The sequence below is a fragment of the Lactuca saligna genome, chromosome 3, assembly GCF_052625555.1.
Source record: "Lactuca saligna cultivar CGN05327 chromosome 3, ASM5262555v1, whole genome shotgun sequence".
Classification (NCBI taxonomy): Eukaryota; Viridiplantae; Streptophyta; class Magnoliopsida; order Asterales; family Asteraceae; genus Lactuca; species Lactuca saligna.
In genome coordinates this window covers 68,837,553-68,856,287 of record NC_136419.1, presented here as the reverse complement: position 1 = coordinate 68,856,287, position 18,735 = coordinate 68,837,553, and the positions used below count along the sequence as shown (strand labels likewise).

Here is an 18,735-nt window from a genome sequence, read left to right as displayed (position 1 = left end):
TCGACCCGCTAAACACAGTGATGAAACTCACCTCTAAATCTAAGTGATAGCTAAATACATCTCAGTTCGAATATCAGCTATGCCCGACACCTAAAAGATAACCAATCCTTAGATATAACTCAAAATACCTCAACACATCCCCTAGGGTCAAACTTGGTCTAAGACAAAAGTCAAGGTTATGGTCAACAGTCCATGTTGACCCAACACGTCGTGTTTCGCCATCATCCAAGCAGCCGGGGAAACCCTCAGCCAACACGTCATGTTGACTTGCAAACACGTCATGTTTGCCTTAGTTCCAACTGTGTAACACAATAAGTTGCCTTCTTCGACTCCAAGAGCTCCAAAACCCAGATCCAGACCAAAACGAGATTTAGAAGGGTAAATTTTCCAACTTTACCCATAGAGACCACCAAAAAGGGTCCAAAACCCAAACCCTAAGGCTTAATAGCACAAGACTTAGCCAATAAGCACTTAACCCTTAAAGACATTGCCCTAAAACATAGATATAACCTTCTTGAGCTGGAAAACCACGTAAAGTTACCAACTTTACATTCATGAATTTCTAAATGAAGCTATTAATCTTAAAAGGGACTTAACAAGTGACTTAATGCATGCATGTAACCAAATTTTCTAGCTTGCACCTTTATGCTCGAGGAGTCCAATACAACTAAGATCTGGAATGACAAGCCCTTAAAACGACTTCACTCACTCATCAACCCAAAAAGGGCCAAAAGCATAACAAAGCACAATATGAAGAGATCTAAGCATCTATAAGTCAAGGTTCAAACTTGATACCTTGGAAAGCTTGCACAAGGGAAGATGATCCTTGATCCAAAGCCTTTCCACCAAGCAAGACAACTTTAAGATCTCCTCTTCCTTCACAAGGACCAAGAATGAGCACCAAGAACTTCTTACTAGCTCAAGAACACCACCAAGAGACTTAAGGATCAATTTTAGGGTTTTAGTGGCAATGAAGGTTGGTAAGGAGGTCAGCCATGAGGACTTAAGGCCTTTAAATATGGTGCAACATCCTAAAATTAGGGTTTCTCCACCAGCCACCAACACGTCATGTCAGACACAAACACGTCGTGTTGTTCCAATAAAATGCGCGGTCCCAAAGTCCTATTGACACGTTGTGTTATGGTACAAACACGTCGTTTCCACAGAGAATCATAAAAATATAGGAATTAATTTTATACCCAGGAACAAGTGTTACAACTATTGAGTTAAATACATCACACAACGAGTTTCTAGTGATATCGAGTAATGAGAATTGAGGTCACATAACAACTACCTTGTAATGATTGTAATGATATCCTGAGTAGTTGTAATTTCATTATTGAGAACTATAACTCGAAATGGTGTCTTGAGTAGTCATGAACCATATTTAGTTGTGAATTATGATTGATATATATATGGAAAGGATCAAATGACAACACATAAAAGGTTGACAATGTGAGAACAGTTGTGAACCAATCATCATATAAGGACATAAAAGGAATTTTACAATATAATTAATTATGGATAATTTATGAGTAATTAATTAATTCCTAAAATCATGGGATTTAATATGATTAATAGATATTTTACCCAAATATTAGGAACTTATATAATCTACTTATAATTAACAAAATCAATAAAATTATTTTAAAAACATTTTTAGTATAATTAAAAAAATGTTTTTTTTTTTGCTTTAAGTTTTTTTTACCAACCACATCAAAAATATTGACGTGTTAATCATTTTATCCGAATATTAGTAATCATGCATGAATAAATATATATATATATATATGTAGTCATATATGAAGCCGATAATAATCTTGAATGAATAAATGAATTAATTTATATTCATAAATGAATAAAACACAATTAAAGAAACATCACCATAAATGAAAACATCTAAATATGAATTGCTTCAATCATTAATGAATATACATTTAATCTTATGAATACATTTAAATACACATTTAATCACTAATGAATACACATTTAGTCATAAATGAATAGAAAACACTGTTAAGAAAAAAAGAATTTCTAATATGGTATCGACTTTGGCTTCCTCGATTAAACATATTGATTCGTTGTGGATCTCCGATGGGTCACAGAGGCGTGGTAGTTTGGCGATGATTTTTCTCAGACCGCCTTAATCTTTTGTGTCACCTGACTTCCCTTTTCCATAGCATTCTTTCTCTGTGTATATTTTTTTTCTGATCAAGCTATTGTATTTGTATCAACATAAAAACCCAATATTTATAAATTATTAAGACATGAGTGAAAAAAAATAATGTAATATAATAAACCAGACTATGATATTCACTGTTCATAAATGAATAAGGTGTCAGTTAAAAAAGAGCTTAACATCTTAAGCTAATTTTACTTATTCATTGATGAACACAATGAACAAATTCATATGTCTTGTCTTTTGAACCAATAAACAAACCTGGTGTTCGTAATCTGGTTTGATAGCAGGTGTTCGTAATCTGATTGCAGGAAACTATATATATATATATATATATATATATATATATATATATATATATATATATATATATATATATATATTGAACTTTAAGGGGGACAGTGAATCCAAAATCAAAAGCCTAAAAACTCTAGGGTTACCTTCAATTTAGGAACAAGAAAACAACGGGAATTAATCTGGCTACCCAACCAGATTACGAACACCATTTGTTGCTATCAACACATTAGATTGCGTCGTCGACGACTTCATGGTCTCCACGTCTTTTGATGTCGCAATCAGTCTCTGTATATGTCTCTTTGTCACAATTGGTCTCTGTATATCATCTCCATTGAAGATCTACCAGAGAAACATCAAAGAGATAGTTCGGCTTCATCACATCTTTGATAGTCAGTTTTAGTAAGCGTTGCATATGATCATTAAGGTTGTGGTGCAAAATGATGAGGATGATGAACAGGTTTTAATGGTGCTCAAAGATGGTTGTGACGTGAGATAATGAGCAGGAGGATTCGATTTTATTGATACAACCCTAGGTAGAAGATGGTGCTCAAAGAGGGTGGTTGTGCAATGTTCGAAGATGGAGGATGGAGGAAGACGATGAATGCAAACATTGGTGAAGAAGGTGGGGGTGTGCAACCGGCTTTTTCAAAATAATTAGATTAGGGTTTTCTAGTTAAGTAGAGAGTCAGACAAAAAAGATATATATATATATATATATATATATATATATATATATATATATATATAAAAGAGAGAGAGAGAGAGAGAGAGAGAGAGAGAAATTATAGAAATTTCTATTTAATTAAATTATATGGATTTCCTTTTGTACCCTTCTTGCAATCTCAAAGTTACATATTTAGCACATCAGTTTTATAAATGTTCATAAATGGTCCAATTAATAATAGTCATAGATCTAATTATTTACATGCTTGTGATCTGTTCTTGCGTTCTCAACCTTTTAGGTGTTCTCATTTGATCTTACTCATATATATATATATATATATATATATATATATATATATATATATATATATATATAGTAATTATACACCTGGTGACTAGAGTATCCATGTGATTATATTCTTTAGAAATATTGAGTTGCGTGAAAGACATTAGAGATCTTTAATTGAGTTCTTTCTGAGTCGTTTATATAATTGATGTGATGACTATTATGTACTTTGTTGTTAACGATTACTCACTAAGCTCTTTGTAGCTTACTCTTTCTGTTACTGCACACTTTCCAGGTGAATACATTAGGAAGCCTAGAATTATAGAAGAGAAGTTGTGATACACGACTCAGATAATTGTATTTTATTCTTTGATGTGATCATGTTGATAACTAATTGTGTTTGATTGTTAATATAAGAGTACATCGATGTGTTTTATAACTAAAAAGTGAAATGTTTTTGGTGTACCTTGTGTTAAAAATCCAGGTGTTATATATATATATATATATATATATATATATATATATATATATATATATATATATATATATATATATATATATATATATATATATAGGCACACACATATACACACAATTATATGTAATGCATGATGTTGAACATGTCGTCCCTGGAATTCTTTGAAGCGTCGAATATATGCATTGAAAGTGGGTAAACTTACACTAAATTCCTGGTGATGTTAATAAACATGAGGTGATCACGAAGTCCCAACAATATACTATAAGCAGCAACGTCATTTGATCTATGAATTTTGCATGCATTTTTTTGGTGTTGTTTGATCCAACGATGATCTTGATGCTCTTCATGAACCGCATAAAATGCACCTAAGTTTTAATGAGATATGTCCATAGTGTTTTGCAATAATCAAATCTTTTATGTTTTCTGAAGATGAAAATGAAATATTTTCAAGATGGCGCAAGACGCGACAAAAAAGATGTGGACTATGCATTTGGAGTTCTTAAGAGTCGTTTGGCATAGAGTTTAAAAATTGCCACGAACATGGGATCCGACAAAAACAAAGGACAAAATGTACACTTGATCATATTACATAACATGATACTAAAAGACAAACATCAAGTCATTTATATGTATACCCGTCAACAGTGTTTATCAAGATTAATACAAATTCAAAAACTAAGATATGCATAACATTTACCATGATTTGATTGTTATTCACCATGATTTGATGCAACATTTAAACAACCACTAACAACCAACGATGATAATGATGACTAGTAGATGTAATTTTTATTATTTTTATTATGTAATTATAATTTTATTAACTAATAAAATGTTTTTAATTTTAGTTAATCTTATATTTATATGTATTTAGTAAAAAATATTTGTATTAAAGAAATGAATATATTTAGTGTGCTAGAAAGTGATGATAACACCCTAATAAGTAGTTTGAAGTGAAAAATATATTGTGCTGAGATAACATAGAATAACGAGATGGTGACTAAACCTTATAACCACGATAAGTTTAGGATGGATATTGTATTCTTTAAATTCAGAGAAGGTTCCTATTTTTTTAGAAAATGGAAAGAAATTTCTTATATTGTTTAAAAGTTTAAAGTTTTACAAAATGAATGCGGGCCTAGCTTTTGTTTGTTTTTTCGGCTTTGCTAAATAAAAGAGTCGAGCTTGAGTTGAGCTCAAACATTTCACTAACGTAGTTTGAGCTTCATTAGGCTAATGTTCTGACTTGTTTACACTCCTAATTATAAGTATTTAACTTTTACAGTTATACAATTCAAAATTGTGTTTTTCGTATATGTAAAATATAGAAGTTAATATTTCAAAAAATTATGATTATTTAAACTGATTCGACTATGGAAATAGTTTAAATCATTGAATTTAATAAGTTTTTCAATTTCAACCAAAAACAGAAACTTATTAGTTGTTAAACATTTTGGTTGACCATAGACCATTCGTGTTGTAGTAGTGAAAGTAATCTTTTTAAACTCATTTACCCTTTTTTTAAAGGACCAAGTCAAACATTACTTTTGACTTACTTTACCTTTCACTTAACACCCCTTCACTTTACTTGTAAGTCACTAAAGAGACCTACAATTCTAAGTTGGTATACACACACACACACAATTCCTTTATATTCGATTTCATATCCAACTAACCAAATTACAATTCCTTTATATTCAATTCCTTTTATAGATTCTATTTCTTCCAAAAACATTCTTCAAACCACCATTGTTATAAAATTCAAGTATTGCTACTAACAAACCGAATCAAAATTAAACCATATACTCCTCAACATGGATCCATTTTGTAGACGACCATTTGTTCCCCTTAATTACAGGACATCCACCTATGTAACAAACAAACATTAAAGACCTTTAACAAATTATGCACAAAAATTTAAATTGAAATTCAAGATTTACTAACCATGCAAACTTGAAGAATCTAGAGATGCATCGGGTCTCATGCTCCAAAAAAGCAAAGCATCCCCCATTTTTGGCTTAACAGATAACCCTTCTTTCCCACATTCAGACAGTTCATTCCACCATGACACGGCACTAATGTTGCCCTTTGCAGCGGGGAAAACCGTCTCTCCTCCTTCTTCAACATCTGACCTGTAAATAATAATTAAAAACAAACAAATTTTCACGATTAGTCCCTATGGTTTACAAAAAATCATGCATTCAGTCCCTATCTTTTTTGTTTTATGCGAATGGTCTCTGTGGTTTTAATTTCATGTAAGGTTGGCAAATTTTCACGATTGGTCTTGTGTTTTACAAAAAATCGCACTTTCAGTCCCTATCATTTTTACGTATATGGTCCCTGTAGTTTAATTTTGTGTGCGGTTGGTCCACACAATAATTAAAAATAGATAAATTTTCAAAATTGGTCCCTGGTTTACAAAAAATCACGCGTTCGGTCCCTAGCTTTTTTGTTTTACGCGTCTCTGTGGTTTCAATTTCTTGTAAGGTTGACAAAATTTCACAATTGGTCTTGTGTTTTAAAAAAAATCGCGCTTTCAGTCCCTATCATTTTTACGTGAATTACCCCTGTAGTTTAATTTCATGTGTGGTTGGTCCACACAATAACTAAAAATAGACAAAATTTCACGATTGGTCCCTGGTTTACAAAAAAGTCACGCATTCGGTCCCTATCTTTTTTTTACGCCAATGGAGGTCTTCACAATAACTAAAAATAGACAAAATTTCAAGATTGGTCCCTGTGGTTTACAAAAAGTCACGCGTTCAGTCCCTATCTTTTTTTTATGCGGAAGATCCCTGTTGTTCCACATAAACAAAGTCTAAAATAAATTAAAAAGGGTACAAATGTCAATTTACATGCGTCAAAGACCACCCACACAATAACTGAAACCACATATAGTTATACCATCCACATCAAACAAAAGACGGGGACTGAACGTGTGGCTTTTTGTAAACCACAGGGACCAATTTTGAAATTTTTTTTTTTTGTGTTATTTATATTTTATAAATTTAGGTAATAACTTACAGGTACATGAGAACTGTAGCCATTCGTTGACCACCATTTTTTGCATTAAACTGATCAAGAAAGTAGTCATAGTGAGGTTCATACTTCTGGCCAACTTCATAATGTAAAACTTGAAGTCCTTCACCATTTTCTGTTACATAGAAACTGGATTAGTTTGTGAAAAATTGAGTGAACATCTGTGTTGTTGTATAAATAATATAAAGGTACCTAAGGGCAAAAAGGTAAAATCTGCAATTCTTTTTTCAATGGCAGTGACTGTTTCATCGAGTCCTCTAGCTAGAAATGTTCCGGAACTTGTACGCACCCTGAATGAGAACATAGTTGTAGGGGGATAAGAAATTAATAATAGTACAAAGTAATAAAAATAAGGGAATTTTACAAGTTTTTTTTTTTTGTTTGACAAAATTGCAAAAATGGTCCCTGTGGTTGTCAAAATTATGTAACAATCACATTCTCTATTCTTGCTCTCATATTTTGAGTATTATCCGATTAAAGATTGAGAGTATCACCCAAATACTTTAATCTGAAAGTGATATCACAATTCTCATAATTTCCAAGCCTTTCTATACCCTAAATTTCTAACATATATTTCTAAAAAATGTATCTATAGTTCTGTAAATGTAAAATATGTATGTATATTTCTAAAAAAAACATATTAATATTTTAAAAATGTATTTATACTTCTAAAAAATGTATCAAACCTCTAAATATGTATTTATTCGTCTAAAAAGAGTATTTATACATATAAAAATCATATTATTACGAATACCTATAATATGAAAAAAAAAATATACTTAGGGTAAGAACATAAAAAGTTTGTAAACTTGAGGGTTTTCTTGCGAATTTTATTTGATAACTTGCAAAGTTCCAAGTTTTTACTCACCAAAAAGTGATGTTAAGGTAAAAACCCTATTTTTTTGGGTAAATTACACCAATCGTCCCTCGTGCAGGTGCCAAAAAGCGTGTTTAGTCCCTATTTTCAAAAATTAACTCGGACCGTCCCTGTAATGTATTTTTTTAACTCAGACCATCCCTGATGGACATAAAATGTCTATTTTACCCTTTTTATTTCTTTTTTGATATATTTTATGACTTGTTTGTTATTAACTATTTAAAAGAAAAATAAAAAATCTAGAAAACAAAAAATGGGCCCACCACCCCCAAACACTTACCATCTACCCTAATCCTACCCACACCATTCAATCCCAGTTGGTTCATCTCCTTCACATGGGTCCCCGAAGCTAGAGAGAAATGGGTTGTTGGAGCCACCACCGCCATCGGTTCACTCCACCTGCACATCGCTTCTCCTGCCGGAAACAACCATTACGAAACTGATATTATTCCCTTTCCCTTTATCTTTCTCCTCCCCCTTTCTTTTATCACTTGCATCCACAACCCTGTATCAGATCTGAGGTCTTCATCATCTCTTCAAATCTTCACCTCCATGTATCAGATCTGAACGCCTCCAACAACGTCGCTAAAACGATGCCACCACCATACCTGCAACTCGTAGAGTGGTCGAAGAAGACGAAGGAAGAGTGGAACAAGATGGGTTCGGGTGGAGCTTTTTTTGCATTGAGTCTCCTGTTCTCGCTGATTTCTTTGAAAGCTCCTTTGTTTTTTATGGAAGTGATTTCCGGAGAAGAAGACAACCACCATACGTAGGATTTTGATTTTGATTTTAGTTTCTGGAACCAGTTTTGATTTTATTTTCTGGAACCAATTTCAAGTTTCTTTTTTTATTTTGGTTTGGTTTGGGGCTCTTTACAGGTGGGTGTTGGAGGCAAATGGTGGTGGTTGCTAGAGGCAAAGGGTTGTGGAAGCTAAAACTGGTCGGAAACCTTCATCTTCTTTGATGTTTAGTAGATGTGAGCGCTGGTAGGTGCTTGGAGGTGATGGTAGGTAGTCGGAGATGAAGGTCAATGGCTGGCTGGAGAGTGGAGGTCACTAGATGCATATCCTCCTCCACTGTATGTATTGCAACACCTAAGCAAGAAAAATGAGATTCATGGTGCTCCTTCCTCATTCTCATCAATCTCCTTTTTCTCATTAAGTCGGAAAAATGAGATTCACAGTCACCGACGACAAAGAGAATACAGACTTCTAATTGATTCGTGCTCTAATGAAGAGATAAAGAGATAAAGAGGGTATACGTGGTGGGGTCCATTACTTTAAATAAACAAATAAATATTTAATTAATTAAATATAACTAACAAATAAAAATAAATCAAAAAGATAAAGATAAGGGCAAAATCGTCTTTTTATGTCTAGCTAACGAAATTAGGGATGAAACGTGAAAATTTTAAACAAATGAGGGACTTTCCGAGTTAATTTTTGAAAATAGGGACTCAATGTGCAATTTGACACTTACGGTAGGGACGAATCGTGTAATTTACCCTATTTTTTTTAAGAACTCTAAGGGTTTTTATGTCAATATCCCTAAAAATAATAACAGTGAAAATGAAGAAAATACAGACCTGCTGTCTTTACTCTTGCCCGTTTCGTTATCAACAACAGTTGACTTTTCCATATGAGGTGTAGCAAGATTAATCAGATGATTGCATTCATCCGGAGACTATAGTCAAAATTTTGAAAAGAAAAAAAAAGCAATAAGTTTGGAGAATATGTAAATGATTTAAGATCATGTATAACCAAAAGAGAGTTCTAATAATATCATAGTTTGACTCCCTATTTGGCACTCTATTAATTCCAGTTACATAAAATGGCTGATGACATTAAAAAATCACCAACATTTCAAATAATGTGAAATCAACTTGCTTTTGGTTAGATTTCATAGAGAACTATACATGACACAACCTAAGGCTTTCAATATGTCAATATGATCACCCTTTCTGAATCAATGAAGAAAATCCCTTCTAATTCGATCTTATAATGTAACCCCTAATTTAAGGGGATTAGTTTCAGTTTCTTCACAAATAATACTTAACTGGACTCAAGTTTCTTGTACAGGATTAGTATTTCAGAATGCATTCCAACTTTTTGATTCGGGAATTGGAAACCAGGAAACATAAATTACTTAATTTCTGGTTATGTAAGAAGAATTAGTTCATAACATGACTTTTCAAACTGGAATGACAATGAAATTGAGATATGTATTGACATAATCAAAAGGTACTAACCAAGAAATTATGATAAATAACAGCTCTAGGCTCCCACGAAATCACTTCAACCCATTGATCAGCTCTTTCCTCGATGTCCTCCCTCCTACATTCACCAAAATCAAAAATTTCCTTCAAATCTATAATCAAATTAGATCACAGCAACAAATTCTAACAAAATTCAACTGACCTTTCAACAGTAGAAGTATGATGAAGGATGGAATTGACTTCGTGAGCTTTCGGAGAATCAGATGAAGTTTTCGGAATCGAAAGAGTTACATATGCAAGAAGGATTAAAACAAAGAATGAACAGATTGCGAGTACTGAAAAGAGGAGCGTTGACGATGACGATTTTCGAGAAGAACCTCGAGGGTAAAATCTCCCTTTTGACGCCATTGTATGAGATTAAAGAGCACAAATTGATAGCGATTTTGATGTTTGAAAGATCAAAATGTAAAGGAAATCGGTGTTGTTGTTTATATGCGCCCATTGTTCAACTCCAAGCTGTAATTCGAAAATGAAATCGTCAACGGTAGTGGGTTCTTCAACATGTCTCATGTCGGTTTCCTTTTTTAGCTAACTTCTTTTTAGTCCTTCATGTTTGTTTGTTTTGACAAACTAAGAAAAACGTGTAAAATACAATTATTTGAGTTGTCCTGTTTTTTTTACATACTTAATCATTATATATGCAAAACGTATTTTAAAGTTATGTTATGTTGATTTAAAACAATAAAAAAAAAACATTAGGTTTATTAGCGAAAGACTTGTTCTATAAAATAGAGCAATTATCTTACACGTTTGATACATAATATATTTTCTAAATGGTTTATAATTTTATGTAAAGTCTTCATTATGTTTGATACATAATATATTTTCTAAATGGTTTATAATTTTATGTAAAGTCTTCATTATGTTGAGTGAAAATAGTTTTGATATATACTTTAATATTGTCATAGGAAATAAAAGATTGTTGATCAGATAGTTTGTATAATGTCGAATTAATAGTTATCAAACGGCCTAAGTAAAACTCTTTTTTTTCATATTACATATGACCAAACAATAACATAAATGAAACAATCATAATATATAGTAATATTCAAAATAAATCAAAAAATATATTGCTACTATATTAGACAGTAATATTCAAATTAAAGAGTAAACAGCATCACGTCTCAAGATTTATCATATAAGGTAAATAACGAAATACTAACAATATTTAAAATCATAACATAATGTTCAAATTATGTTTTCACTAGTAATTTTTATTAAACGTATATTTTACTTTGCATTTATTTATTCTTAAAACTAATATGTATATAAGCCTTGTTGATTTATAATAATAATAAAAAAAAAAATGTGTTTAAATAATAAACAAGGAATAGATATGTTGCTACCGTACATATGATATGGGTAAGTTTGTATTAGTAAAAAGTAGTTATACTCTATTCAATATCGCTTCATTTTAGTTTTCTCTTATCGTAATAAGGCAAAAGCATTGTTTAGATTTTTTGGGCAAGAGGCACATCTTAGATACATTTATTAAAATTGTTTAGATTTTTCTAAGAGCGACTAACTTGATATTTAAATTTAAAAAGAAATTATTAAAAAGTGAAAATGTATAAAACTTGCTCTAATAATGATATTAGTTAAACAATTTGTAGATTATAGTCACTATATTGATCAGTCGCAATCGTCGGGTAAAATCCATTGGGCTGGCTGCCACCCGAATACAGAAACCAAAAGTTTTGCTCCCCAATTTCCAAATAAGACATGAGTTGACCGTGGTATCGTAATATAAAACGGTTTTAGTAAACTATTTATTATATTAAGTGTTGAAGTTGGCTTAAAAAATCTTTAGAGAATTTAATATATATATATATATATATATATATATATATATATATATATATATATATATATATATATATATATATATATTCAAATGTTTTTAACAAGTATTGTGTGCATGTAAGGGTATTATAGTAATCTTGTATATTTAATTATGGTAATTCATTAACTTTCTAAAACCTACGTTTTCTCCCATGTTTATATTCAACCGATAGGCCGCAAAAATCCATCAGAGATGGTTTCGATCAAAGGAGGGAAGCCTCTTCCCTTTCTTCTTTGTATAAGCAGAAGATCGATGTTGTTCCAAGTTTTTTTTTTCTGCATCCATCGATCCCAACCATTGCAGTCAACCTTTATATTCCTGGCCTTCTAGAAGAATTACTTAGTGTTCATCCACATCGGTGGACCTCGTACCGCTTCCATTACTTCAAATTGATGTTTGATGAGTCGTTATTCCAATCGATTGCACCAATATAGAGGAGTCGAGAGAGGAAGATGTAGTGGATTCGAGACAGAAACATGCAGTCATCATTTCAATTCGCGCCCTTACTTTATTCTGCATGTAAATCGCCCTAATTTTTGTTCGATTGTAGGTGGAATGGAGCACTTTTGATCTTGTTATTATGGAATTGTTTGTTTTCTAATATGTTTTAAAGGTGTTTAATTGCATATTCTGTTTGAACATTTTCCATTAGATCCATCGTATATTTTAGGGAAGGAGATGAGTTGTTTTATCGGTTTGACTGCTACTGATTTATTAGGTGCAATCTATTTATTCAGATAAAGATGGATTTCGTAAGGAGTTGTAAGGTATTGTTTTAATTATGTCTATTCTTAATGGTTGTTTAGGTTTTTGTGGTTTCAATGTCAATGAGTGTTCTCTGTGTTTGTTCATGTTGTTTTACAATCAGTGTCTACTTTGTAGATGGTGAAGATTATGGATTTATACATACAGTTCTTGTGGCCTTCAGTTTATCTTGACACATAATTACCCTTTCATCCCCAGAAAGCTACAGCTCCTAGGGGCAACTGAGTTGGCATCAAAATGAAGTGTTACTGCACCTTCTCAAGGTAATGACTGACTCCATTCCATATTTCCATTCTATTTCATTCACATTCCTTGATTTGTGAGGATTTATTGTTTGTTTACATGTGAAGATCATCATCAGCTTGGCTGATATGGCAACAAATCCCTTCCATGCTCTCTTCTTTTTTTTTCTATTTTTTTTAATGTCACAACTAGGAATTTTGAGGCCTTATAACTACAACACTTATAACAACTATGAATCAATAACATGAAAGCATGCATGATGCTTATTCTATAACAACAAAACTTCATCAAATACTTCATTCTAGCACTACAAATGGTCGACAAAGAATTGGAAACCTTTGAAATCAAGATTTAAGTCCATATTGGACTAGGATTTCCTTATTGGGCCTAATGGACTAATAAATTTTCAATTTGTCTATCTTGAACCTAGAACTCTCAAATGGGCCCTAGTTGGACCCATATACATGAAACTTAATACTTTTGGGCCTCATGAGCCCAAAATATACTAGTTTAACTTTAATGGGCCTTAATGGGTCACAACCAACTTAATTTAGCCCTAATAGGTCATAAAAATTATACCTTAATTTATTAGGGCCAAACATCATCTAAACTGAGTCATAATATGGGCTAAGCACTCAAGACCCAATTCTTTCTTTTTTCCCTCTCCATTCTCGGCCCAAGCCCAAAAAGAAGGAGGAGTTGACTTTGTGTGTGCCACCTCATTTTTACTTAATGGTCTTCCATGCATTCTCATATATTTCCATGCAACCATCTCATCAACCTTCTCTCTTCTCTCCTCTCTTCTTCTCTTGGCCGAACACAATACACACACTCACAAAATGCATTTCCATTCTCTCAAACACTCACTACAACATCCTTACACTTATTCATCAAGTTTTCGAGAATTAGGAAGCTTTAAAGGAGATTTTCCCACAAACACATCATCTAAAGTAAGTTGATGTTAAATCCATGATCTAGCTACTTCATTTCATCAAAAATCTCTTCTAAATCTATTCCAACTTGTGATCTTGCACCTTAGAAGCCACTAAACTCGAGATCTACCAAGAGGACTTGCTAGGATCGAAATTTTCTTCTTTTCTCTCTTCAAAACCGAAACTACAACTCAAGGTGAGCTTCATACCCCTCTCTTTTCGGTTTTCATATGTTTTATGGGGGAGAATACAAGAAAATGTGTAGATCTATGTGTATGTGTATGCTATGTGTGATTTTATGCATGTATGTGTGTGATTTTATGTGTTTTTGTGATAAATATGCAACTAAAAGGGGTGTTAACTCTAGATCTATGACTTGAGAAAGGAAACAAACACAATCTAAGTTATTTTACTCTAAACAAGTCAAGAAAAATAGCTTACAAGGTTATGAGAAACATATTCTAACATAAAACCCATTTTAGGGCTTAAATTGTCAAAAATACAAAACTTGGGTTAAAATTTGTCAAGTCACAGTTTCTTGAGGGTCAAAAGAGTCAAAACAGTTTCTATAATCATTTTTCTGAATATTCGAATTTTCAAAGGACTTGAAATGCAAAAATTTAACTTAATGGGCTAAATTTGGGCTTTTCAGCCCAATAAGCCCATAATTGCGAAATTTGAAGTTTAAAGGCGCTGAAATGTAACATTATGCAAAACATGGGATAAGAAGTGAAATAAAACTATTTCAAAGGTCAAAAATTCTTTTCAATTCCAAAAAGGATCAAAAATGTAAACTTTATATATTTTGGGCCAAAACTGTAAAAGTTGCGAAATATGGGGTTCTAACCGAGAAGCTCCATTCTGGAAGGGCTAAAGCTGTTTACAAATAAATTTTGGGTTAAAACTATCTTTTCAACAAGTTTATGATACAAAAGTGTCAAGAAAATGTTTTAAAGGACTAAAAATGAAATTCTTTTATATAAAGGACTAAAAGTGTTATTTTTATACAAGAAAGGTAGTGAAAAGGTCAAATCCTATTTTTAAACAAATTAATTCATTAAGATAGAATACAGGATCCACGACAACCGACAAGGCGGAAAACGAATACACATTCAACACCAAATATCATTATAAACGAATTGATTCAGTCTCGAATCAATACAAAACAACAATCGTTAAATCAAAACTCTTTAATAGATACGTGATGACTACAATGAGTAAATCTACAAACTTTGGACTTATGAGTTTCAAATCATGCTTGTTGAGCCTTGCAAGCCCACCAACATGATCTTTTGGCCCAAATGGATAACGCTTATATGTTATTGGGCCTTCAATGATCCAATATTTTATAAAAGGGCTTTCAATAGCTTTTATGTGCTAGTGGGCCAAAGTGTCCCGTTAGAAAAGCTAGTAAGGTCACAGTAATCAAATGCGAGTTGGACCATCGTATCTTTCGCATCCACGACAGCCTAAGGTACTTACGATAGTAGTGGGACATAATGCTCCCCTTCTCTTCATTCGTTAAGGCTTACGGGATTTCAAAGTAGACGAAATTAGGACTATATACAATGTGGATTAATCAAGATTCATTCATTAAGACAATACAAAAATCAGTAATTACGAATACATTTCAACATTAGAAAACATCGGGTTTTCCGGGGGATTCAATACTACTCGCTCGAAATTTTATAACTATTATACAAAATACCCTTTTTATATATTTTTTTGAAATCGCTCATGTATCAACTTATGGATCTTCACATTTTGATAAACAAAAGTCTTTTGATAAAATATCGGATTTTCTGGGTTTTACAAACTATCAAGGTTGTAAAAATCGTTTGACGTTAGCTAGTCGGTGGATTGAGGTTAAGGGATTAATTGGTTAGGCAGAGATTAATCGGGGACCATTAATTGCTAATTTGTTGAATTTTAAAAAATTAAATATGACTAATATCATATAAAAGTTAATAAATATCACTAATATCATAACAAAATAGGTTATTATGATTAATAAAAGACTAATCATACCTTAAATAGTTTCTATTGAGATATAACTTCTTTAAAGTGTTAAAATTTTATCGAATTCTATTGTTTCACTCATTGTGTATGCATGGATTAATCGATAGGCACCCTCTAATCGGTCGAGTAGCACCTAAGGATTAATCGGAGATTAATCGGGACCTAGTCGGGATTTTTACAACATTGCAAACTATACAAATCATTTTGTCACAACATTGCTTATGAATTCACCAACATTTCATATGTTGACGTTTTTCCAAAATAACTTGTATTCTCAGGTAACAGGTAAGCGGAAGAGTAATATGAAGTAATGTTAGATATTATGTTGTTAGAAGCACTCAAACAATTTATGCTATGAATGTGAAATGTTAAAAACAATGTACTTGATGTGAACAATTCCAGTTGTAATATATTGATGCATGGTGACGTCTATGTTATGATTCATGTATATTCATTGTGATGATATTCAATTAAAGTCACATGAGCCATCGAACGTTTCCGTCGTCTGGTTCGGGGGTGTGACATTTAACATTTTAGTTAATTGAGTAATACTTAAAGGTTTGCAAACTTTAGATTTAAATGGATTAAAACTTTATAATTTTTTATTTTCACCTACACTAATATAACTTGTTTGCTTTACCAAATGAATGTTAACCTGAAAATTCTTTCAGAATGAGGGCAATATTCTTTTAGAATAAAGAGGACTTTAGTTTGAAGAAGGCTACTATTCTTTCAGATTGAAGAAGGAAAATATTCGTCACATGTAATCCTACAAATTGATTAGACCTAGACAACCATAAAAGGCAAGGAATCGATTTTGTGTATTATTTCAGAATGTATTACAAGTTTATGGTTGACATTCTGTCATTCTGACATAATAAAGTCGAAAAATATATTTATTAGTTTACGTTTAAAATTCTATCATTCTGACAAAATAAATTCCGATTTTTAATTTTAAATTAATTTAAAATATTCAGATTTTTTAAAATAAAGGAATTATTATCCCTAAAAATCCGAAAATTTTCTTTTTTTAATATAGGTTAATTGACTAAAATGCCCTTATGCTCAAATTTGTGTGATTATATGGTACATGTTATCCTATTCTACTATCATAGACCCTCAGATAATGACATTTGATTATATTTCATCTAATGGTTCAGATTTATGCATTCTGACACACAATAATTACTAGAAACAAAATAATCTATCCCTATATATATATATATATATATATATATATATATATATATATATATATATATATATATATATATATATATATATATATATATTAATTACTTTATTTAAATGTGTTTTCATATTTTAATATAATATCAAAATAACGTTGTTGAAGTGACAATATTGTTTTGCTTTCAAACAACTACACAAGATGGGCAAACTGGGCGACCATTCCAAAGGCCAGCCCAATAAGATGGGCAAACTGGACGACTATCTCAATCCTCGCCAAATCTCGAGGCCCCATAAATTATGATTACTATATATAGGTAGCTGATATAAAATATAATATGCAAAATATAAATAAAAGTAAAAGCTTTGGTTGAGATGGTTAAAGTGCATTTATTGAGTTGTGTGAGGTCTTGTATTCGAACTTTTTGTGTTCATATATTTTGGAATTTTTGTCAATTTACTTGTTAATCTAATACAAGGCTAAAGGCCCAACATCGTAGTGGGGTTTTTATTTTTATTTTTTTATTTTTTTATTTTTTGCTTCTTAAGAGATGATGTTTGCACCTTTCCAAGAGACGACTTTTTAGTTTTCAATAAGCTGACTATTTGACGTACTCGTGATACACGGGTTCATATCAATTTTCAAGAAGGCAAATGATAAATGGGTGAGTAAGAAACCAAAAAACTGTCATATTATTTTCATGTTGTTCAATTTTGGGTTGCTCTCTTCCCTAATGGATTTTTGACCATGTGGACGATAATGACCCTGGTTCCGTTTGGCTCTTGATATGCTTGTCCTTCTCTACCATGTTTTACAGTTTTCTCCTGAGGCGGAAGTGTATACAGTTTTTCTCTTCATTTTGGGATCATATATAACGTAGCTATAGGATTTTGGTCATTATGGATGGTTTTACCCCTTCCTTTAGTTTTGCTCATGTTGTGGTTTTTCGCCCTGTTGTCGGCATTTCTCATTGTTGTCGATTGGTAGTTGTTTTCGAGGTATCTTCTTTTTGGCTTCTTTGTATTTGTTATCAAGCTCGTATTTCTTATTTTCTTTAGTTGTGCCTTAGTAATGCATCTTTTGATGTTGTTTTATAAGTTTTATGCCCTCTTTACGTAGTTCTATTTTTCTTTTCTTTTTTCAGATTTGAGTTATATATATTTTTTATAATTTTTGTGTAGGTAAACTGAAAGAGAAAAAGTAAACAAAAAGATTAGAGGAATGATCACTTGTAAACTATTGAAGTACAATTTTGCCACTTTTCACTTAATTTGTATATTTTCATATTGTGGGTTATTTAACATTAGTGGTAAAAACCAAAAGTTTGATGGTAATGGTGATTATAGGTGTCATGAATTTTTTTGATGTAAATGATGGATAGATGTAGTTGAATATAATTTCTTTTATATACCGATGTTTAGGCTTATACGATGTGCTTTGATAATAAAAGAAAAAATGGGATTACTTGTTTATTGTTTTAAATTGTCATATTTTATTCCCTCCACTTCGAGGGTTCAAAATGGGGCCTCACTTTCGAATTTGCCACTGGCCTAGTCTCCTTTACAAACCCTTGTGAAACTTTTTTTTTTTTTTTAATTTATTTTTTCCTTTGAATTAAAAGTCTTCCTAAAATTTTATAAGCTAAATGTA

General features: G+C 31.8%; 1 protein-coding gene across 1 annotated transcript; it reads right to left on the bottom strand.

Moving 5' to 3' along the window:
• Nucleotides 1-5,538: 5,538 nt before the first annotated feature.
• LOC145036815 (putative prolyl 4-hydroxylase 10) lies at nucleotides 5,539-10,536 on the bottom strand. Its single transcript, XM_078985304.1, has 7 exons — nucleotides 10,237-10,536; nucleotides 10,068-10,152; nucleotides 9,405-9,502; nucleotides 7,135-7,232; nucleotides 6,928-7,057; nucleotides 5,848-6,035; nucleotides 5,539-5,770 (listed from the first exon to the last, which is right to left on the bottom strand). The coding sequence occupies exons 1-7, from the start codon at nucleotides 10,440-10,442 to the stop codon at nucleotides 5,697-5,699; spliced, it is 879 nt and encodes a 292-aa protein (XP_078841430.1). The 5' UTR covers nucleotides 10,443-10,536; the 3' UTR covers nucleotides 5,539-5,696.
• Nucleotides 10,537-18,735: the final 8,199 nt, after the last annotated feature.